At 37.4% G+C, this 24,133-nt stretch overlaps 1 protein-coding gene across 2 annotated transcripts in view; it reads left to right on the top strand.

Annotated features, from left to right (window-relative positions):
* The first annotated feature begins 16,239 nt into the window (after nucleotides 1-16,239).
* The window catches only part of adamtsl4 (ADAMTS-like 4), a 76,787-nt gene continuing 68,893 nt past the window's right edge, over nucleotides 16,240-24,133 (top strand). The window contains exons 1-2 of one of the 2 annotated variants that reach the window (XM_051865235.1): nucleotides 16,240-16,528; nucleotides 22,078-22,144. In XM_051865235.1, the coding sequence (XP_051721195.1) occupies nucleotides 16,506-16,528; nucleotides 22,078-22,144 (90 nt within the window). In that variant the 5' untranslated portion in view covers nucleotides 16,240-16,505. The remainder of the gene's footprint in view (nucleotides 16,529-22,077; nucleotides 22,145-24,133) is intronic. The other variant, XM_051865234.1, reaches the window with a different exon arrangement.

Here is a 24,133-nt window from a genome sequence, read left to right as displayed (position 1 = left end):
TTAATATTTTGTAAATAAAGTGGTAAATTATGTTTTTTTGTGCAAAGCCCTCACATCGCTTCATAAAATTGAGTGACATAGATTAATTTAACAATGTCTTTACTACCTTTCTGGGCCTTGAAAGTGGTAGTTGCGTAGGCTGTCAATGGAGGGACAAAATCTCTCAGATTTCATTAAAAAGATCTTCATTTGTGTTCTGAACATGAGTGAATGTCTTACGGGTTTGGAATGACATGATCATTTTTGGGTGAACTAACCCTTTAAAGGACATTTGAAGACCTTCTTTAAATAATTTCTAGGTTAAAAGCAGGGTAGAGGCATGAATGTTTATCTCAGAAGGTGCTTATTACTGTTTAAAAATGTTCACAGACCTCCTGCTGTTGGTCTGAGGAGCAACTTCCCTTACGGTCCATGTTTATAGCAGTGACATGCTCTGATTCCACAGCACTGGCAGAGAAAACATGTCTCTAGTGCTGGATTACTTCATCCCAGTGTGCTCGAGGAATAGGCCTGTAGCCATGAAGTGCTGTCATGGAATCATCTCCCAGTTACAATCAGTAGAGCAGAATATTCAACTGCCATGTGTGCAATAGAGCTCAGTCGTACCATGTTCATATTCTTACCCGTGAGAAAGTTCCTCACACAAGCAATACTTAGTCACCGCAAATGACCGCTCTTGACCTGTTGTATTAAGGTCTGTGTGATCACAATTAGATACAGCTACGCTGAAGGCTTCAGTAAAAAGCGTGATGGCGCAGCTATCGCATCGATTGTGACCGCAGTATCTGAAAGACTCTTCTAAGAGCTCCCACAGATCAGACGCTGCCCTCCCCCTCATGTGAGCGCAGTCTCAGACCGTACGGATTCGGCAGAGAGCGTTGTGAGGTGATGAGGAACAGCTGTAGGATTAGGACAGTGGGATTAACATTTGGCTCATTCTGAAGCCAAAAATGTTTGATATGTGATGCAGCCCGTGTCTGTAAAATGACACGGATATTCGTCATTCAGCTGATGCTTTTTGTCCAAAGTACAGTGTACTTATTACAGATCCAGGATGGTCCCTCTGGTGCACTTTAAGTGCTTTACTCAAAGGAACAATGTGGCTACGTTTGGAACAACCACTTCCATACTACTAAAATTTTAAATGCAGTTTGCTGAACTGTAGGGTTATTTATTTATTTATTTTTTTGACCCACTTACTCTAAGTAGAGTTAAGTAGGCTACATCTTTATATGTACATAATTACTTCTATTGTCTTTGAAATATGGTTAAAGTGTACTGCTGAATGTACTGACAAACATTATGGTAAACTAAAATACACTTTAATTGCATTTCTATTTAAAACTTGTATGTATTTGTGGTAACACTATTTTACGATGTCATTGTTACACGTTACATACATAGTTACTGTATATAAATTATGCATAATTACATGCAATTAACCCTAAACCAAACCTTATCCTAACCCTAACTCTGTAAGTGCATGTAGTTAATTAATATTACTCAACACTTAAATGTATAATTACACTGTAACACGGACACTTTAAAATAAAGTGTAACCGTATTTGTCATGTATTTAAATTTATTTGTAATTACACATTTGTTAAGATGAAGTCGCAATTTAGTTCATTTAAAATATATTAACTTTAAATGTAATAATAAATATCACAATACATACAGTTAAAATTATAATCACTGTTACACTTTATCTTAAGGTAACATAGTTACATTGTACTTACTCAAATAAGTACTGGGTAATATTAATTAACTACATTTACTTACTAAAGAGTTACAGTTAGAGTTAGGGATTGGTTTAGGGTTAGTAACTTATAATTATGCATCATTTTATTGTTATTAATCTACATTTCACTGTTATTAATATAGTAAATACATGTAGTAACATGTAACTACATCACCTTAATATAAAGTGTTACCATCATCACTGCTGGATAGAAACTGATTACATGTAATCTGGATTTCGTAATCAGATTAAAAAAATTAAGAATTTGTAATTAGATTGTATTACGTTTTAAAGTACATGATTACATATTATTCATACAATAGCAGTAAATCATCAGTTATTGATTTTTTTATTATTTTAAAATTGGCCAACCCTTTGCAGCTATATCAACTCTTCTGGGAAGGTTTTCCACAAGGTTTAGGAGTGTGTTTATGGGAATTTTTGACCATTCTTCTAGAAGCGCATTTGTGAGGTCCGGCAGTGATGTTGGCGAGAAGGCCTGGCTCGCAGTCTCCGCTCTAATTCATCCCAAAGGTGTTGTGTCGGGTTGAGGTCAGGACTCTGTGCAGGCCAGTCAAGTTCCTCCACACCAAACTCACTCAACCATGTCTTTATGGACTTTGCTTTGTGCACTGGTGCGCAGTCATGTTGGAACATGGAGGGGCCATCCCCAAACTGTTGGGAGCATGAAATTGTCCAAAATGTCTTGGTATGCTGAAGCAATAAGAGTTCCTTTCACTGGAACTAAGGGGCCAAGCCCAACCCCTGAAAAACAACCCCACACCATAATCCCCCTCCACCAAACTTTACACTTGGCACAATGCAGTCAGGCAAGTACCGTTCTCCTGGCAACCACCAAACCCAGACTCGTCCATCGGTTTGCCAGACAGAGAAGCATGATTCGTCACTCCAGAGAACACGTCTGCACTGCTCTAGAGTCCAGTGGTGGCGTGCTTTACAGCACTGCATCCGACGCTTTGCATTGCTCTTGGTGATGTAAGGCTTGGATGCAGCTGCTCGGCCACGGAAACCCATTCCATGAAGATCTCTACACACTGTTCTTGAGCTAATCTGAAGGCCACATGTAGTTTGGAGGTCTGTAGCTATTGACTCTGCAGAAAGTTGGCGACTTCTGCGCACTGTGCGCCTCAGCATGCGCTGACCCCGCTCTGTGATTTTACGTGGCCTACCACTTCGTGGCTGAGTTGCTGTTGTTCCTAATTGCTTCCACTTTGTTATGATACCACAAACAGTTGACCGTGGAATATTTAGTAGTGAGGACATTTCACGAATGGACTTATTGCACAGGTGGCAACCTATCACGGTACCACGCTTGAATTCACTGAGTTCAATGATTTGGAGGGGTGTCCCAATAATTTTTGCAATATAGTGTGTATCAACAATGTCCAACAGCGTTTTTCAAAATCTACTTATCCCACCTTTAAGTGTTTTAGGAAACATATAAGAACACTACAAGTGCTCATTCAATACAATTAAGTGCACGTCTTTTCATCAAGGGTGGAAGTGACATCAACCACAGTTTATTTCTTTACTTATTTTTGATCAGACTAAGTAAAGACCACTCTCTTCTCACTGAATTAAATATGGAAATATCATGAGGTCATGTGATAACAATGTATCCTATTTGAAACCTTGTTGCATTCTGGGTAATATTTCACACACTGTTTATTTATTTTTTTAATAGAAGGCAGTATGCAGTAAGTAATATGTTGTACATATCCGAATGTAGCCTGAGTGTTTTCAATTTAGTTTTTTGGCCATTGCATTCATAGTCTAAGAGGACAGGAAATGATGGTGGAACTGATCAGGAAATGTCTTAAGTGAGATTTGAGCTTGCATTGTCCACATGTGCTCTATGGCTCAATGTGTTGGATCATGTGCACTAACCCTAGGCCACAGCTCTAACTGTGCATTTCTTCACATTAAAAGAAAAGCATCTGCAAAATGACAAATAACCAAGATTTCAGTGGCATTAAGCTGTCATGTGTGACGGAGCGCTTTCTGAGTTCCGATTATGCACTGAAGCTCTTATGAGGTCTTTATTGCCATTTCAATTGCTGTTAGTTTCCGTTTTTAACTTTCCCAGCAATAATTTGGCGTATGGATGTGTGCTAAGCATTTCCTGTTGCAGACGCCATCAGGATGAATGAAGACTCTGAGCATCCTGTTAAACACATTACACCAGCATGAGGCATTTGGACTGGCAGTGTAAAGCCATCTGTCGTTAACCAACGTGACCCGCCTTGACGGGTGTCATGTTTGCGGTCAGCTAAGTTGACGTGGAGACACTGTGGAGCGCTGTCACACCTCACTGTTCCTACAGCACAAAGCAATTATCAGATCAAGAGTTTAACATTGGTAGATGTATGAAATAATGGATCTGGAAATGTGCCATATTTACTTGAGTCCATGTGAAGTCCATACAACCATTTTAAGGGGACTACACACTAATTACAATGAAACATGTACTGAAAAAAAAGTTTAGTTTTTTGTACTTAAGTGTGTTGAGAAACAGTCATGAAAAGTGTTCTATCTTTAAGTGCACTTAAGTGGTCTTTTATTTCATTATTATTATATTATCTGCAGATTTTTTAAACATACTTTTAATATTTGAGTTCCAGCTTGTAGAAATCCAACAGACTATATTCCTATTGATTTCTATCCACATCATCACTGCCATCAGATGGGGGGAAAAAAGCTCTTAAACATTTCAGAATGACACTCATGGTAACTCAATTATGGGACTCGGCTCTGGATAAGTTAAAATGGTCAGCAGCAGAATCAGGTCTTTGCTCTAGATTCGATTTGCACGTCGACCGTGTGGTCAGACTGTTCAACAGACATGTTCTGTCCGGTCTGTTTGTTGTTATTATGTGTCCATATGCAGCTGAATAGCAGAAGGTGACCCTCTTTTTGTGCTGATAATTGGAATAACATCACCGGACGTCTTTGTCAGCCAATTAACATCCATTCTGAGTCGCCCATTCCTCCTGGCCTCAGTGACCCCTGAAGCCGCTCGCCCCGGTGGGTGTCCCCTTAACAGGCCCCTTGTGCATCTTGTCTCCTCGCTTCAAGGATGGAAATTAGTAGACTGACTGTTTCCTTCTTTCTTTCTCTGTTCTTACAAGAGCACACAGTCTGCTCTTTGATCTCCACGACCATAATATCAGTGGAATGAGGCAAATATTGACTTCATCTGACCCAAACCAATCACTCCTGTCTCAGTCTCTCCCTCTCGCTCACTTTTTCTGTTTGCTGAATGAAGATTATTTTTACTGCAAAGGTTTTCTTAGCTTCTGAAAAGTGTTTTCTTAGTAGGCATGTTTCTTTTCTTCTCTCTCTTTACCTTCTTTCCTCTTTTTTTTTTGCCAGTGTCCCAAACCAAGCACATTTTATACCCTCCACTTACAGTATTAGTGATTTTTTGCTAGGGTGCTCTATTATTAAGCTCTTAGTATTATGAACAACATGCTTTGTGCTAGAGATGTGAAACACATAACTCAGGTGTGACATAGCAAAGTGCCCCTCTTTTTTTTTTTTTTAAATAAATAGCCAAGTGCACTTAATTGTATTGAATGTGCACTTGTAGTGTACTTCAAATCTTAAAAAGCATATTTATTAAAAAAAAAAAAAACTGTACCTGCAGATAATATATTAGCACTCCAGTAAAATCAGGTCACATTTATTTATATGGCATTTTATTCAAAAAAATTGCTTAAAAGCAAGCAGCTTTACAGTATCAATCATGAAAAACAGTGTCAGTGCATCATTTCATCAGAAGCACAACTTCATTTTCTACTATAAAGCGGCTATCCAATATGTTCATGTTTTCACCCGCGGAGATCTTACCTCGACAGACTCGACAGACGAAATGAGTCAGAGAAGAGAGAAGAGTTCTGCGTGAAAGAAGGTGGAGCCTCAGCACACACCTCCTATTATGTTATCATCACGGACCAATGATGGTATGAAGGTGTTTTACAGCTGGAGCGAACTTTTTCTGAGGGTTCGCTTTGGCAAACCATTTCGAACTCCCAAAACAAACACAAACAGCCACACTTTTGGCCTGATTTTTTTCTAAATGACGTCACATCAGTTAATTCTTTGATTTAGTTTGAAGTATATCGGGGTCTTTAAGTACTTTGTAATAATGATGTTTTACTTTAAAGTACATTTTAAGTCATTATGTTTTAACAATCTTTTGCTGTGCTTTACAGAAGTACACTTATTTTGATGTGGCTAACATAAAGCACATGTAAAGTATTATGATTATAATAACTGTACAGACTGTCCTCCCAAAAAAAAAAAAAAAACCCCAAAAAAACCCTATAGGTCGTTTTTCAAGCACCTTATTACAACCTGTATTTACGTTTTAAAGTCATGCGCCCTCTAGCTGGCATAAAAATAATGACAGTGTCGTGTTACATCTGTCGTCATGAAATGACGTATGACTGTCGTTACCAATCAAAATGCGTGTTCATTTAAATGCAATGTGTGGACTTTTTTTACACCATTTGTCCTATTTCCATTTAGCAAAACTCTTTTTTTTTTTTTTTTTATTAACGACTAGTGTCCTGTTGTCGATAGGGGCGCAACTTTAGCAAACGCTCCTATGGGTCGTATTTCAGGGAAGTGACAAACGATAGGCGTATTGGTTGAAGAACATGTTGCAACTGTAGTGTGTTTTTCGGTATTACATTTAAAGTTTCGGAGATTTAGGAGATTCTATGAAATAAACTAAATTTAATAATGTAACCACAGAGAATACACAGGAAAACACAATCATAAACACTAAAAATGCTGTGTTAAAAACAACCCAAGTTGGGTTGAAAATGGACAAAACCAGTGATTGGGATGTTTTAACCCAGCTGTTGGGTTAAATGTTTGCCGAACCTGCTGGGTAGTTTTATTTAACTCAACTATTGTTTATAAATTACTGTATTGCTTGCTTAAAATGAGCTAAAAGTATGTTGGAAATTAACATTTATTAATGTTTAATAAATGAACATTTATTAATAAGTTTAATGAATAATAATTAAACAATAAATATTTATTAAATTGCTTATAAATAAATAAGTGTTCACCTTTTGATTATTATTGTTGCCTTGCCCTTGAGTAATTATGTGTCTGATTTTGGGTTAATTTTAAGCCATCCATATAGTAATTTTTAAACAATAGTTGGGTAAATAATACTGCCCAACACATTGGTCAAACATTTAACCAAACCGCTGGGTTAAAACAACCCAATTGCTGGGTTTGTCCATTGTCATGTTTTTAACCCAGCATTTTTTAGAGTGTAAAGACTGAAAAAATAACTGAGGAAACTAAAGGTTTAAATACACAGGGAATAATGAGGGAACAAATGACTGACAGGTGAATGTAATTAGTGAACTAACTAGGGAACACAGGCAGGCAGACAATCAGGGAAACCAAAACACCATGATAATGAAACAGAACAAACACATTACACCAGGGTTCCTCAGATCTTGCCCTGGAGGGCCAATACCCTGCAGAGTTTAGCTCCAACCCTGATCAAACACACCTGACCAAGCTAATGAAGGCTTTCAGGATCACTAGAATATCACAGGTAGGTGAGTTTGATCGGGGTTTGAGCTAAACTCTGCAGGGTATTGGCCCTCCAGGACTGGATTTGAGGAGCCCTGCGTTACACATTTAGATTGAACATGATTTGCTACTTGCTATTGCAATTTGTGTATCTGCTAAAAGTAAATTTTGTCAACTTTTAGGATTGCACTAGCACTTATGCGTTCAATATGGATAAGCAACACCCCAATTCTGATCTCATGTGATTTTAAAAAGCAAATATTTCAAATGTTTTGTCTGCTGTAACATGAGGAGGGGTTAATGTCAGCAGTTAAACCCTCTGGAGGATGGGATAGGTCATTTAGAGGATGGTGTAGGGTCACCTAAGGGTCTTGCTGTGCTAAGGTGAGATAACACCAATATAAGATTAAGTTACAGATACTAACACAAGTACATACAAGTACATCAATAATGCATGTTGAAACATAACAGTCCACAGCATTAAAGCCAATACATCTTGAGCTCTCAATCACACACAAAAACATTATTTCATTATAAGTACATTACTGTTTTTTTAAAGAAATTATTACTTTTATTTAGTAAGGATGCATTAAAATTGATAAAAAGTGACAGTAAAGATTTATAATGTTACAAAAGATTTCAAATGCTGTTCTTTTGAACTTTCTATTCATTAAAGAATCATGATAAAGAAAAATGATCACCATTTCTGTAAAAATATGAAGCAGCACAACGTTTTTTTTTTTGTTTGTTTTTTTAACATGGATAATAAATGTTTGTTGAGCAGCAAATCAGCATATTAGAATGATTTCTGAAGGATCATGTGACACTGAAGACTGGAGTAATGATGCTCTAAATTCAGCTTTGATCACAGGATAAATTACATTTTACAATATAATCAGATAGAAAAGAGTTATTTTAAATTGTAATAATACTGTTTTTACTGTATTTTTGATCAAATAAATGCAAGAGATTTCTTTCAAAAACATTAAAAAATCTTACCAACCCCAAACTTTTGACTGGTAGTAAGAGTTTTAAGATCCTTTGCATAATGTTTCAACATGAATTTTGTCTTTCTTTTCAGCTTTTGACTTCTTTATATTCTTCTCATTAATACCTTTTTGTCTCTAGCTACTTTCCTCTCTGCTTTACTCAGATTTGCCATTATATCTCGAGGTTATGATTTAATCCAAGATAGGTCAGAATACACCCACAGAAACATGAACTTTATCCAGTGTATAAGCACTGAAGCGCAGCGGTCACCCAACATTTCTCTCAGCGATATGCTATCTTGTTTGTTAGATACACGAGTTATCTTTGTTCTGCTATATTGGTATGATTACAGGCTTTGAACGTCTCTTGTGTGGTTTCCTTTCACCTCTCACAACACTTTGTTCATGCGGTGTGTCCTCACAGAGGGAATCATGCAGTAGCTCTGCATTATAAACATATATAGTTTTCCTCTGATCTCATGTGCTCATGTGGCACTCATGCATGATTTATCAGTTATCAGTGTATCTTGAAATGCTTGACTGGCCCTGTTCTCAATGTTTTTGAATCTATCCACCCCTCCCTTAACAGTAAACAAATGCTGTCAGTTTCACACCACCATGTTTTTAAGTGCGATTTCAAGATTTTTATCACCCTTTAATGACTTCTGTGCAGCCGAGACCACTCAGACTGGCCATGTCTTTTTTTTTTTTTCTTAAAACATTCATTCTCATTGGAATTACGTTGATGTATATCTGATCATTTTGAGGTCTGAGTAAAAATATCTAGTCGTTAGGAATCATTATGTTAATCTCTCTTGAGCTTTATTGAGAGTGTTTTTTTCATTGCATTCATTGACATTAATTACAGTATAGATTTGATTTTCAGTCTTAAAATATTTCATGTGGTCTCAGACTTTTCATATCTATAAAGTATGAAACCACATTGAATATCTGGATACAAAGATTTGGCAAATATTAAAACAAGTATTGTGGAATGTTTCCACACCACTGTCTATTTTACTATCGTGGGCAAGAATAAAGTAAATAGGGTCTATATCTCAGTAAATGCAAGATTTTGAGTAAAATTCCACTATATTTTAGTCACGAATCAGGGCACATGCAGGCACAGGTCCTTTACATGCAGTCTGTAAGCAATCACATCATTACCACATTTCACAAGCTGATTGGCCTCTGCTGATCCTGCAGCCAATTAGATTGCTTGCTCAACATTTAATTAGTCTGTATTTATTTAGTCTGTATTAATTAGTCTTATTTATCAAAGTTCCTCTGAACCCCTCCACCTCCCCAGCTCCACCTGCCTAGATCTGCTATGGGGTTTATGTATGTCTATTTATGCAGCAGCAGCATATCTTACATGCTCACAGCAGTGTGTCTGTGTATCTATTAGCAGTAGCATACTTGTTCTGCAATACTCGAGCAGCTGCAGCAGCGTTTAAACTACTATTACAATATCATCATTTTAGTAATAGCTTAGTAATAACAGTTATGTAAAAAGCAGCCTGGTCTGATTGTTAGTACGTAGGTATAAATACGTAACATTCAAAGACACAAAACGTATATTTTTGTACATTTAGAAAGGTGCTGAAACGTACAATATTGACGTATTTATAGCACTAAAACATTAAAATACGTTTTTTCAGCAAAAAAAAAAAAGTAAAATATTTTAGAATCTTTTATGTCATAAAAATATATGTATAATTTCCCTTTCATAATTTTGTAGATAAATGTAGAATCCCTAAACCCCATCCCAAACCTAAACATACCCATTTTATACAGAATGTTAAAAGAATAATTTAGTAAAAATATATAACATTAAAACAATATTTCAGCCGCTAATCCTACACCTACTCCTAAACCTGCCCATAACCATTTCTTAAAACTGTACTGTTATAAATAAAAGAATAACAAACAAGCATAATCACAATAATTAATTTATTGCGAAAATGTCAAAAGTGGTACCAAAAGTAGCTCAAATGATGATGAGTTGCAGTCGCAGTCCTCTCCGGTAATAGTTTTTTATAGGGTACAGAGCAGAATTTAACTTATTAATCCATGAAAATATGAATCCGGCTTCTCTCAGTGAAGGCACGCACTCATTTCAAATGTCAATCCACTGAAACACGGCATGTCGCAATCTGTGGCGAAGCAGGTGAGAACCAATGAGCGTTCAATATCAGTGCCGTAAACAATGTCGTAAAGGCTCTCTAGGGCGCACCTTTCAAATTTGAATCATAATGAGCGCGGGCTTTGACTGTGACGGTCGCTGCTGAGAGATTGCTGGATAAAGGGCTAAATTTGGATCTGTTCCTTACAAACATGTGGATTCTAAAGATATGGAGTACAACAAACAAATAAAATGGATGTGATTTGTGAATTTATGTTGTGTTTTGGTGTATCTTATAGTTGTATTGTCAGTTGCTTCATAGGAGAAAACACCTTCTGTGTCGCACAGCAAACAAACTAAATATTACAAAACGGTTTAACAATTACAGAAATTTTATTAATTTTAAGGTTTCAATTGTTTAACATTATGTAATCCTCAGAAACGAGTTTGCAGCACAAGTCATGAACAGAAATGTTATTTCATATTAAGTAACTTAGATGAGTAAACTGCATTCAGTAAATTCGACTAAAACGTATTGATATGACAATTGAATTCAACAGATTTAAAACATTAATGCCACGATTTTAATATTAATACATGGAAATTCATACACATTCACACTTGGAGACGTAAATGATTTACGTTTTATTGCTGTTATTACGTAAGTATTTTTACCTTTTAGTGCTATAAATACGTCAATATTGTACGTTTTTGTGTGTATGAAAACATAAGTAAATGTACGTGTGGTTAGAACCACACTTTACATAAAAATACATACGTATTCTCATGAGATCACGTTGTAAAAAGTGAACACAAGTGCGGCCAGGGGAAGTTGTTACAATGGAACCTGCCATTAAAACGTCTATTATACGACTTTTCAGCAATATTTAAATACACTGTAAAACTTGATAAGTTACGGTAACTCAAACCATTTTGGGAAACCGATTGCCTTAAACCATGTAAGTTTTAAAACCAATAAGTAGGAGTACTATAAACTCATATACATTAAGTTAAATTATCTTATATTTTAGTGTTGGTTTAGTCAATCATTAGAGTTAACTCAACTTAAAGATTTTAAGTTCATTCCACTCATTCAGTTTGAATTCAGGTAACAAATCGAAGTCTTAATAACTATATAGCTAAGGTTTGAGGAAACTAATCACCCATAATGGTTTAAGTTTATTAAACTCAAAGTAATAAGTTAGTAGAACACAAAAAATGTTGTGACAAGTGGGGTGGGGCAGAGAGCAGTGGAAGCAGAGCAAGGCCAGTGTGGTGCACAGGTGTCACTCATTAACAATCATGTCACCGGCATCCCTTCACTCCCACAGTTCTCAGCCCCGCCCCACTCATCATAATGTTAATTACAAACAGTTTATTTACATAAACATCACATTCAGATCTTGGTTAAATGTTAGATAGCAAATAACACATGCTATTTTAATTATATTATTTTTCAACAGCATATATGGTCTTAAAAGTTTTGCAGCCCATCCTTAAGGCCTTTCTGTATTCAATCATTCTCTCTCTCCACGAAATGCGAAAAACTTCTAGTTTTGTTTTCTTCCAGCTGCGCTCCATTTTTCTGGCAGCTCTCTTAAGAGCCCGGGTGTAGAATCACGAATTACTAGGGCACTTTCAACAGGATTCTCAGTGGGTGGGGAGAACCTGTTTGATGTTCTAATCGGAACGGAAGAGTGGTGTTTTCCATGGCTAGGCCACCTCACGGTGACCCAATTGCCCTGCTGCGCGGGCTCTCCAGCCGGAACCGAACAATGTACAGAGTTCACTCAGCTAGTCGCATCCAAAACAGTATCTAAAGCCCTTGCATCCTTGCTATCCTCAATTAAAGTTTGGATGTGTGTCTCTAATTCTGAGATTCTCTCTGTCAGCTTGACTATCTCTCTGCATTTATCACATGTGTAAATCTCACCGCTGACAGAGAGAGCTATACTATGCATGTGACAGGCAGCACAAGTAACAACAAAAGGAGAGGATGACATGACTCACAGTGTTTGTAGGTGATCCGACTTACCACAGTTGTTTGACATAGAAAGTCGACATAGTTGTCGAGTCATAGAAAAAGGAGCGTGTGAGAGAAAAGGACGGTTCGTGGCCCAGATGACAAGCTGGCGAAATGCTAACGTGCCGTGATAGCGATTTGGATTTAAAGATTAACCGCTAGGGACGTCAGATTAATGTGATAGGCAATATCAGATATATGGTGATGATAAAATAGACATTATAATAAATAGATTCAAAACAAAGCTCTACGGAGCTACAGACACAAACTATTCAGCAGCGAGGCAGGGAGGAGCAGACTGGAGCATAAGTTAGTGTTTAATGTTGTGTTATGCTGGGATTTACATTGGGTGTGTTGGGTTCTGTTGGTTTTGTAGGGTTACCATTGTGGTGAAGAGTAGAGCCTGTGGTTAGGTTAAAAAATGTTAGATCTACTTATTTTTCAAATCACAACCCTAGGTATTTATTTGATACAGTGGCTAAATTAACGAGAAATAGAGCTTCAACTTCTGATGTTTCCAAACAGCACAGCAGTAATGACTTTATGAACTTCTTTACTTGCAAGATTGACAATATTAAAGAGAAAATTATAACTATGCAACCGTCTACTACAGTATCGTGTCAGACAGTGCACTGTAGTGTCCTGTTGTTAGGAGAGGAAGAATTCTCTATACTTATTAAATCATCAAAATCAACAACATGTATGTTAGAACCTATGCTGACTAAGCTATTGAAAGAGATGCTTCCAGAGGTATTAGCTCCTCTTCTTAATATCATTAATTCATCTTTATCACTAGGATACGTACCAAAAACTTTTAAGCTGGCTATTATTAAACCTCTTATTAAAAAACCACAACTTGATCCTAGAATTAGTCAATTACAGGCCGTTTTCGAATCTACCTTTTCTGTCAAAAATACTAGAAAAGGCAGTGTTATCACAACTATGTTCCTTTTTAGAAAGAAATGGTATCTGTGAGGATTTTCAGTCAGGATTTAGACCGTACCATAGTACTGAGACTGCTCTCATTGGAGTTACAAATGATTTGCTCTTATTATCCGATTGTGGTTGTATCTCTCTATTAGTGTTACTAGATCTCAGTGCTGCTTTTGACACTATCGATCACAACATTCTTTTGAATAGACTTGAAAACTATGTTGGCATTAGTGGAATTGCATTGGCATGGTTCAAATCTTACTTATCTGAACGTTATCAGTTTGTCATATCGATCACAAGTTCAGTATGGAGTACCGCAAGGCTCAGTACTAGGACCGTTGCTGTTCACTTTGTACATGCTACCCTTGGGAGATATCATTAGGAAGCATGGCGTTAGTTTTCACTGTTACGCTGATGATACTCAGCTCTATATTTCTTTGCGCCCTGATGAAACTTACCAATTCACAAAATTAACAGATTAGCTGATATAAAAAATTGGATGACCAGTAATTTCTTACTACTAAATCCAGAAAAAACAGAGATTCTAATTTTTGGACCAAAAACTTCTTCACGTAATAACCTAGAATACTGTCTAACACTTGATGGCTGCTCTGTTAAGTCTTCATCGTCAGTTAGGAACCTGGGTGTGCTCTTTGATACCAATCTTTCATTTGAAAGCCATGTTTCTAGCATCTGTAAAACCGCATTCTTCCATCTTAAAAATATATCTAAACTATGACATACGCTCTCAATGACAAATGCAGTTAGGTCATGCATTCATGACCTCAAGGCTAGATTACTGTAACGCTCTACTGGGTGGTTGCCCTGCTCGCTTGATAAACAAACTACAGCTGGTCCAAAACGCAGCAGCTAGAGTTCTTACTAGAACCAGGAAGTATGACCATATTAGCCAGGTTCTGTCAACACTGCATTGGCTCCCTATTAAACATCGTATAGATTTTAAAATCTTGCTACTTACTTACAAAGCACTAAATGGTTTAGCTCCCTGGTACCTGAGCGAGCTCTTAATGCATTATAGTCCTTCACGTCTATTGCGATCTCAGAATTCTGGACAGTTGATAATACCTAGAATATCAAAATCAACTTCAGGCGGTAGATCCTTTTCCTATTTAGCACCTAAACTTTGGAACAGTCTTCCTATCACTGTTCGGGAAGCAGACACACTCTGTCAGTTTAAATCTAGACTAAAAACACATCTGTTTAAACTTGCATACACACAACACATTATCTACTTCTATGATTCAAATCAAGTAAATTGTTAGGCTGCAAAGATTAGGTCAGCCGGAACCGGGAACACTTCCCATAATACCTGATGTACTCGCTACATCATAAGAAGAATGGCGACTATGCTAATATTAGTCTCTCTCTGTTTATTCCGAGGTTTGCCACAGCCTGCCAGATCCAGGCTGTATCCAGATGAGATGAAGGACCTGCATCTAGACATGACGATAATGCAGCCCTGACGTTTCAACTAAACTATCCCCTGCGAAGGCCCATTTCCCTTTCCTTTCCCTATGTATAGATAAAACGTTATCAAAATTATTCCAGTTCGCATAGATCCGCAGACACAACTCATTTTTCTGTATTATGCGGACCAGACAAGTAATTTGGCAAATATCACTTTTTTAAAAATACCAAGCTTCCGCGCACATACACACTCAAACACGCAAACCTATAGACTAAACACGTAAATGAACGGCAATAATGCATTAAAGGTATTCGGTTTTCAGTAGGAAAGGTGTCATTTAAGCAGCCCCTAAAGTAATAATTAACAATTTTTACAAGTGATTCAATCAAAAACCAACTTTAGCTCGATAAGACTTTTGTCACTGTGAAGCTGCTTTGAAACAATATGTATTGTGAAAAGCGCTATATAAATGAAGATGACTTGACTTGTCTCCCTATATTAATCTTGTGCAAAAACACACAAAATAACACTTAATTTCAAAATTTATTTTCCTTATACATTCTGAAACAAAGCATGCTGGGAATTAGAAATCTGCTGCAACTCAACTCAATCATATTAAGTTACTAAAATAAAATTTTGAGTTCATGCAACTTTTTTCTATTAAGTACAATGAACTTTATTATTATTTTAGTGAAATTAACTAAATTGAATTAATTTCACTGTTCATTTTTACAGTGCAAAACAATTCTGAAACAATACAAAAAAATAATATTTTAATTAACATGAATATAAAATATATATTTTGTTTATTTTATCATAATTATTTGATATTGTTAATGAGTTATTTCATATTTAATTTCATGTTTAATGAATTAACATTACTTAAAATATTAATATTGTGTATTTTTTCATTATTATTTTACTGTTTAAATTTTGTTGCCAGTTTCATTATTCCATCATATGGAGTGACATGCCCTATTGTTCAAAAGGTCAGTGTGTGTCCAAAAATTGATTTTCGGTAATAACCCCAGCCTGAGAAATACTGGGTAAAAAAAGCAACCTCTAACCCTAGTCTCTGCTATGTGGTGTGGTGATATTAAAAGTAAACATTATGCACTATTAATAGTGCTGTGTTATCTGTGTGATGCTGATATGGTATTCACTACTGAGCAAATATCTTACATAGTTTACTGAAAAGTGATGACAAGTACAGGTGTGTGTCAGAGTGAACAAATGAAATTAAGAAAAAACAGCGAGAGGAATGTAGTGCTATGAGAGGGAAAGAGAAAAACAGATGGAGAGAAAGAGAGAGAGAGAGAGAGAGAGAGAGAGAGAGAGAGAGAGAGTCATAGTGTCCATGTGGCCCCTGCAGGCCCCCGAGCTGTCCAGCGTCACACCAGCTTTACGCAAGGACAAAAAAAGTTGTCGGGTGAACGACAGAAAAAAAAAAAAAAAAAAAAAAAAAACGACACCCCTCCCTCTCTTACCCGAGGGGAGTGTGTGAGAGAGTGTGTAACAGAATAGAGAACGAGTCTGAAGAAACGAGGAAAAGTTCGCCAAGCAACTTCGTGAACTCCGCGGATCTTGTGTTTGTCCCTTTCGCGCTTTCACAAACTTGACGCAGAACGGATCTGTACGCGAGACGGACGCCAGTGTGAGGAGTTCACGCGCAGGAGGAGAGAATGAGGACTGGATCTGTGAGCAGGTAACACGAACACCATCCGCGCACATGCACTCAACATCGCGTGGAATGACAGCACTCCACACTGACGCGCGGTTTTGTGACTTTTGTACCAGATGGAGAGACAGTGAGTGTCCACTGGCTCCGGGCGCAAGGGGACGGGGGAAGAATTCTGTCCTGGGTTCGAATCGGGCTCGATCACAACCGCAAGAATTAGCCTACAATTAGACTCTTCTTGACCAAATCAGACGACTGGACTGGGCGGCTGTGTATATACATTAAATAGTAGCCTACATGGACGGCGTTTTATAAATACAAATAAATAACTGATTTTTATTTTTATTTTTTTCCCGCAGCGATGCTACAGAAGAACCATTTTTGGTTCCCCAAATAACCTTTCAGTGAACATTTCTTAAAATAACCATTTTTCTTAAAGTGCAGAACATTTTAAAAAGCTAATGAAAATTACTAATTTTATCTATTGTGGAATGGTTCCATGGAGTTGAAGGTTCTTTATGGAACCAGATGCCAAATAAGAACCTTTGTTTTTTAAGATTGTAATGTTTTTAATGTGGATGGGCTTTAAGAAGAAGCAATTAAACTTTTTCAGTTGTAGTGGGACGCAGTACTGGTTTGAATTCTGATCCACGAACATTCCTTTAGGATTATTTGGCGCGTTTAAAGAGCTAATAGCAGAGCTCTTGTGTAGCATAGTCTTATAAGGACGCAGGCGTTGTGGCGGGTTTCTCCACTAGACTGCAGCGGCCGGGTGAAAAACGTGGCCGGAGGCGGGGGGTCGTTACTGCGGCTTGAGCGACCCTGTTCCGCGCGCTGGGACTGTATAGTTCTGGCCTGATGGTGTCCTGAGGTTTCAGTGGTGCGCCGCTTTAACCCACATCTATGATTACGGGTCTGTGGCTGCACTCAAAATGTCATGCATCATTTTACACTATTCAGAAATACTAATAGTAAACCACAGATTATGTGGAAACTCATCACGCAGATAAACATTATTGGTACAAACAACCCTCATGTTCTCTTGAGACAGATTGCCTAAGTGATTGGGGTGCCAGAGACCGGTGTACTGTACTGTAAACTAACAGGAATTTTGAAATTTAACCCATTATCTTTACTTCATGAAAACAAATTTTCTCCAATCTAATTACTAGCCTATATAGGAAGATATAGCTCTAATCTTTAAGCCTCTGTTGTACCACAAAGTGCTCATGCACTTTCAGACTTGATTGCTGTTATCCAAGAGAGTAACATGGTTTCTGAGTCGATTTGACCACATGCAAGAACATGAAAAATACACTTGTTATTTTTAGGCTGTGTAAATATTCTGTGTAAATGTCGTAGTTGCCATAATCAGACTGAACCAATATTCTGGTTTCTGTAAATCTTAAAGGGTTAGTTCACCCAAAAATGACAATTCTATCATTAATTACTCACCCTCATATCGTTCCACACCCGTAAGACCTTCATTCATCTTCGGAACACAAATTAAGATATTTTTGATGAAATCTGATGGCTCAGTGAGGCCTGCACTGCCAGCAAGATAATTAACACTTTCAAATGCCCAGAAAGCTACTAAAGACATATTTAAAACAGCTCATGTGACTACAGTGGTTCAACCTTAATGTTATAAAGCGACGAGAATACTTTTTGTGCGCCAAAAAAAACAAAATAACGATTTTATTCAACAATATGATGGGGGATTTCAAAACACTGCTTCATGAAGCTTCATATCTTTTACGAATCTTTTGTTTTGAATCAGTGGTTCACATGACAAGTCACATGATTTCAGTAAACAAGGCTTCGTTACATCATAAGTGTTTCGAAATGTCAGTGGTTCACCACTGGGGGGCGTGACTTTGGCAGTTTGATACACGCTCCGAACCACTGATTCGAAACAAAAAATTTGTGTTCCGAAGATGAACGGTCTTAGATGAAGGTCTTACGGGTGTGGAACGACATGAGGGTGAGTAATTTATGACAGAATTTTCATTTTTGGGTGAACTAACCCTTTAATAAACAGCTGTAATATGTAGTTAAACAGTATACTGTATATTCATAAGTGAACATTCATTTATATCTGCATATGTCCAATTAAAAGTAATTCTGGGTGATCTTGTTTTTGATCGAGGAGGTGACTGTTATTTACTAAAATTTGAAAGGCTTAAACAGAATAATTTGAAAATTATGTGCGTGTAAACATAACTGCTTGTCCAATGTCATCACATTAATCCCCTAATAAATAACACTGTCTTATCATTAACTATGGTTAATGCATTGTTGTCACTTTTCGAGCATCCCTCAGATGCTGATCCTAACCACTAATGGCTATTTAATGTGTTAACCACTGAGATTGTTCATAATTATTTGTCTAAACAGCTTGCTGTAACATTATAACACTGCATTTTTCACACTGTAATTCTTTGACAAGACAATTCAGGGTTATCATTGTTTCACCTTGCTTCATTAACCATGGTTAAAAGTGGAGATTTTAGTGTTAAAAATGGCTTAGAAAAGTCCTTACCACAAGTTAAGTTACTAAAATATACAATGTGAAAACACTCAGGATAAATTGCTAATTAATTGCTAATCTACAAATTTTTTCACACTACGCTTAACCCCGGTTATTGTCATTCAAAACCCCGCTTGTAATTTAGCACTGCTTTTGCTGTGTTAACCCCACATTAGGGCTTTTCACACTTGAAACAGTTAACCCTGGGTCATTCTAAACCCCGGGTTAACGGAATCCTGGGTTATCTTGCTTCACGTTTCACACGGCTCATAATTTACCTGGGTTAACAATTAATCCTGGGTATTCATAAGATGACGTTTCACACTGTACATTCCTAAACCCTGGGTTAACGTTATTATTTGCATATTTGCGGTGTCAGTGTCATTGATTGGATAAACGCAGCACGTGACCTGTTTACATAAAAGCTCTAGCATTGCGCATCCTTGTATTGCCAACTGTACTATAGAGTTTATACTGAATGGACATTTCAGGCTATAAAGGTAGGAAATAAAACGGTCTCATCTGAACTCAAATTGTCACGTTTTTGTCAGCATTTGACATTTTTCCTCTCAAATTTGCTGTTCATTTACAATGCAGTGTTTCCGTGACTGTGTCACAAAAATAGGGCTTTCCACACTGTGCTTAACCTCGGGTTATCGTCGTTCTAAACACTGCTTTTAACCCCGGGTAAAGGAACATTTCACACTTGTAATTTACAAGAATGGTTAGCCAGCATTTCGGTCCCAAACTTGTACAGTGTGAGACGATGCGGTGTTAGAATGTTGCTGCTAGACACTTAGCACCAGACAACCAATCGCGTACTCATATTTGCGTGCTTTGGACAGTCAAGGAAACACTGCCTATTGTATATAAGCAATAATTCTGCGTTTGAGAGGAAAAATGTCAAATGCTGACAGAAAACACAACAATTTGAGTGAAGAAGAGACCGTTTCATTTCTATATGGTCCGACATGTTCATTCGGTATAAACTCTATAGTAGGCTACAGTCGGCAAAAGAGGATGCGCAATGATAGAGCTTGTATGTAAACAGGTCGTGTGCTGCATTTATCCAATCAATGACACTGACACCGCAAATATGCAAATAATAACATTAACCCAGGGTTCATGAATGCACAGTGTGAAACGTCAGTTTATGAATACCCAGGATTAATTAACCCAGGTAAATTATAAGCACTGTGGAACGTGAAGCATGATAACCCAGGATTCAGTTTACCCAGGTATTAGAGTGACCCAGGGTTGACTATTTCAAGTGTGAAAAGCCCTTATACTACGCGATTGGTTGTCTGTTGCTAAGCGTCTAGCTGTAACATTCTAACACTGTGTCGTTTCACACTGGACAAGTTTGGCACTGCAATGCGGGGTTAACATCGCAAAAGTGGTGCTAAAACTGCTCTAGAGAAGGGTTTCATAACCCCGGGTAAAAACTGCACTTCTAAGGGGCCGTTTACACGACACTGTTTTCAACTAAAAACGGAAACTTTTTATGCGTTTTGGCCATTCATTTACATGACAACAGCGTTTTGGTGGCCTGAAAACGCAAACTTTTGAAAACGGGTTTCAAAGTGCAAGTTTTTGAAAACGGTCTCCGTGTAAACAACAAAAACGCATATCTGTGAAAACGTTGACGTCATGCACATGTGCATTACATGTTCAGTCTAATGTTTCATTGCCATCTAATGGCCTGCCAGCAGAATACAGTGTTTTCAGTCATTTTCACGGATTTGTATGAATGGGGATCGTTTTGACAACGGTGTCATCTGTATGCGGTGTCATCTGTATGTGAAAAACTCAAAGGAAAAACTTCTCCATTTTAAGCATATCGTTGTCATGTAAACGTACCTTTAATTTCATGTGTGAAATGTTCCTTTACCTGGGGTTAAAAGTGGTGTTTAGAATGACGATAACCCGTGGTTAAGTGCAGTATGAAAAGCCCTATTGTGGTGCCAAACGTGCAGTGTGAAACAAAGCGGTGTTAGAAAGTTACAGCTAGATGCTTAACAACAGACAGCCAATCACATGCCTTATATTCACATGCTTTTGACAGTCACAGAAACACTGCAAACATATGTTTCAACGTTTGAGAGGAAAAATGTAAAATGGACGCGACAAATGTAAAAAAAAAACGCGACAATTAGAGTTTAGAAGATACCATTTTTATTCTTACCTTTTTAGTCTGAAAAGTCCATTCAGGATAAATTTGATAGTACAGTCAGCAATATATAATATAAGGACACGCAATGCTAGAGCCTTTATGTAAACAGGCCGTCCAATCAATGACACTGATACCACAAATATGCAAATTAGGACGTTAACCCAGTTTAGGAATTTAGGAATTTACAGTTTGAAATGGCAGCTTATGAATACCCATGATTAATTGTTAACCCGCAGTAAATTCTGAGCAATGCTAAATGTTCAGCAAGATAACCCAGGATTCTGTTTACAGGGTTAACTATTTTTACACGGGGTTAAAAATGACACTGGGTTTTATAACAATGGTCTCAAATAGAAGAAATCTATAACATTTTTCTTGAAGAACATTTGAAACATTCATTGAACAGTCAAAGAAATATCAACATGATACAATGTTAAGTATTTTAACAATCAAAAGCTCCCAACCAGAACATTAACATGTGGGTTAAAGGCATTTCATTATGAAATGGCAGCATGAATGTGGTTGATATAAGAATGTTTTGAGGATAAGTCATATCCAAAGGAGGCTGCCAATAGGAGCCGGGCAGGGTGGGGAATGGTCTGTCAGGAGGAATTCTGGGAAAGCCATTGGGAAGTATTGGAACTCATCAGCTTGTTAACACGTTTTCCTAATTGTCTAGCGATTAATCTAATCAGCCTCTTGTTAACCCTAAACACAATAATATACTGTGATAATCATGTGTTATTATAGTGTCTTATTATCACAGTATCATTTAACATCACAACATAAATTAAGTGAAATATCACCATTTTTTACTCTTCTACTTCTAAATACTAATTTTCATATGTGTAACATTTCTCCTCTTTCTCACAGATTGTGTGCGTTTTGGTGTGTATTGGCTCTGCTGCCCTTAACAACAGCCGATGAAGCAGAAAAGCTGGTGAGTGATGAAGATGATTTTACACTGAGAGAACATGTCTCACATCATTTGCATACTCTGCTATTAGAGAGAAGTGGTTCACAGGGTGTTGCTATACAGTCGCTAAGGTGTTGCTAGGGTTTTCTGGGTCCAGTTTTTGTGATATTCTGGTGTTCTTAAGTGCAAGTCTGTGTTTTTTTTTTTTTTTTACAAGGAAAAAGATTTACACCATATGTTTGTGAAAGCCTCATCTGACCAGCTGAAGCTGAATGAGTCTTCTGTGGCTCTGAGAGAAGCACAGATAAACTCTTATCGGCCCCTGCGGCCAGTGCTGCATCTGACCATTAAATAAGGCCATATGAGCTGATCTTTCCATTGTTTGGTCATCTGGCCTCTGATGTGAGATTGTCCTTTGGGAGCATGTGAGTTGTGGCTGTGATTGGGCGTTGGTGTGAAAAAATCACACTCACATGTAAGCAAGTGAGCATTATTGCACGTGTTCAGTGTAAGTGACACGCACACACACACACACACACACACACACACACACACACACACACACACACACACACACACACAGGATAAGGACCACCAGAGTTACAGCAGTGATGCAGTGGCAGACTCTCGCTGGGAGTTGATGTGCGTTTGTAGTTTGTACAGCACACTGTTATGCTCTATTTAAGTTAGAATAACAACGGTTTATTGTAGAAATGCCATAGAAAACTAGAAATGAGTTTGTTGTTTTTCCTTGCATTTCAAACATCACTGCATGCTAGATGTTATAACGGGCAGGAAATCACACGAACACACAGATTACACTGGCTACTGCAGAATACTGCAGCTCCAAAAACAATCTATCTATCTATCTATCTATCTATCTATCTGTCTGTCTGTCAACCTCACCTACATTATACACACACGCACACACACACACACACACACACACACACACACACACACACACACACATACAGGCTTGGCGTTATGTGCCCTTGATGGCAGTTTGTACAGGATCAGAGGTGCATTACAGGCCTTGTTCGCTTGTTTTTCCCCCCTCTTTTTTGTGAACTGAATGGATTCTTTTGTTTGATGGTCTCTTCCCTTCTACCTCTGCCTGCCCTGCAGACGCTCAAATTCTTCGCTCCTGATTGATGAACTGAGGTTATATAAGTAACTGGAATTAAATCTGCATCCAGCATTGTACAGAATGTCACTGCACTGGGCTGAACTCCAGAGTCCTGCCTCTTCGTGAATGCAGCACACGCCATTAGTTTAATTATGCCTCTTTTCTTAGTCATAATGTCATTCATGAATGAGCGCTATGGAACAGGACATGTTTCAACTTGTATGTTGTTTGGGTGTGGTTTGTGGGAATTATTCTGTCTTTTTTAAAACAATTGTTCGTGCTTTCCTTGTTAAATCTAGTGATTTGAATTGAAATACACTATGTAATTTGGGGGGGGGGGGGGGGGGGGGGGGGGTTGCATGTATATATATTGTAAGGGTTAATTTTTTTAATTTACACATCATCTAAAAGCTGAATAAATAAGCTTTCTATTGATGTATTACTTGTTATACTTGTTAGAATAGGACAAAATTTGGCCAAGATACAGCTATTATGATATGAAAATCTGGAATCTGAGGGTATTGATTAAATATTAAATATTGAGAAAATCGCCTTTAAAGTTGCAATGTATATTCACTCACAAAAATAAATGTTTGATATATTTACAGTAGGAAATTTACAAAATGTCTTCATGGAACATGATCTTTACTTAATATCCTAATGATTTTTGGCATAAAATAAAAATCGATAATTTTGATATATACAATGTATTGTTGGATATTGGTACAAATATACCCGTGCGACTTACAGAGCATCTGGAAAGTATTCACAGCGCTTCACTTTTTCCACATTTTGTCATGTTACAGACTTATTCCAAAAGGGATTAAATTCATTAGTTTCCTCAAAATTCTTTCTGATTGGACATGATTTGGAAAGGCACACAC

The sequence above is a fragment of the Ctenopharyngodon idella genome, chromosome 16 (genome assembly GCF_019924925.1).
Source record: "Ctenopharyngodon idella isolate HZGC_01 chromosome 16, HZGC01, whole genome shotgun sequence".
NCBI classification, from domain to species: Eukaryota; Metazoa; Chordata; class Actinopteri; order Cypriniformes; family Xenocyprididae; genus Ctenopharyngodon; species Ctenopharyngodon idella.
The sequence above is the reverse complement of the archived record's forward strand: the minus strand, read 5'-3'. Positions and strand labels throughout refer to the sequence as shown.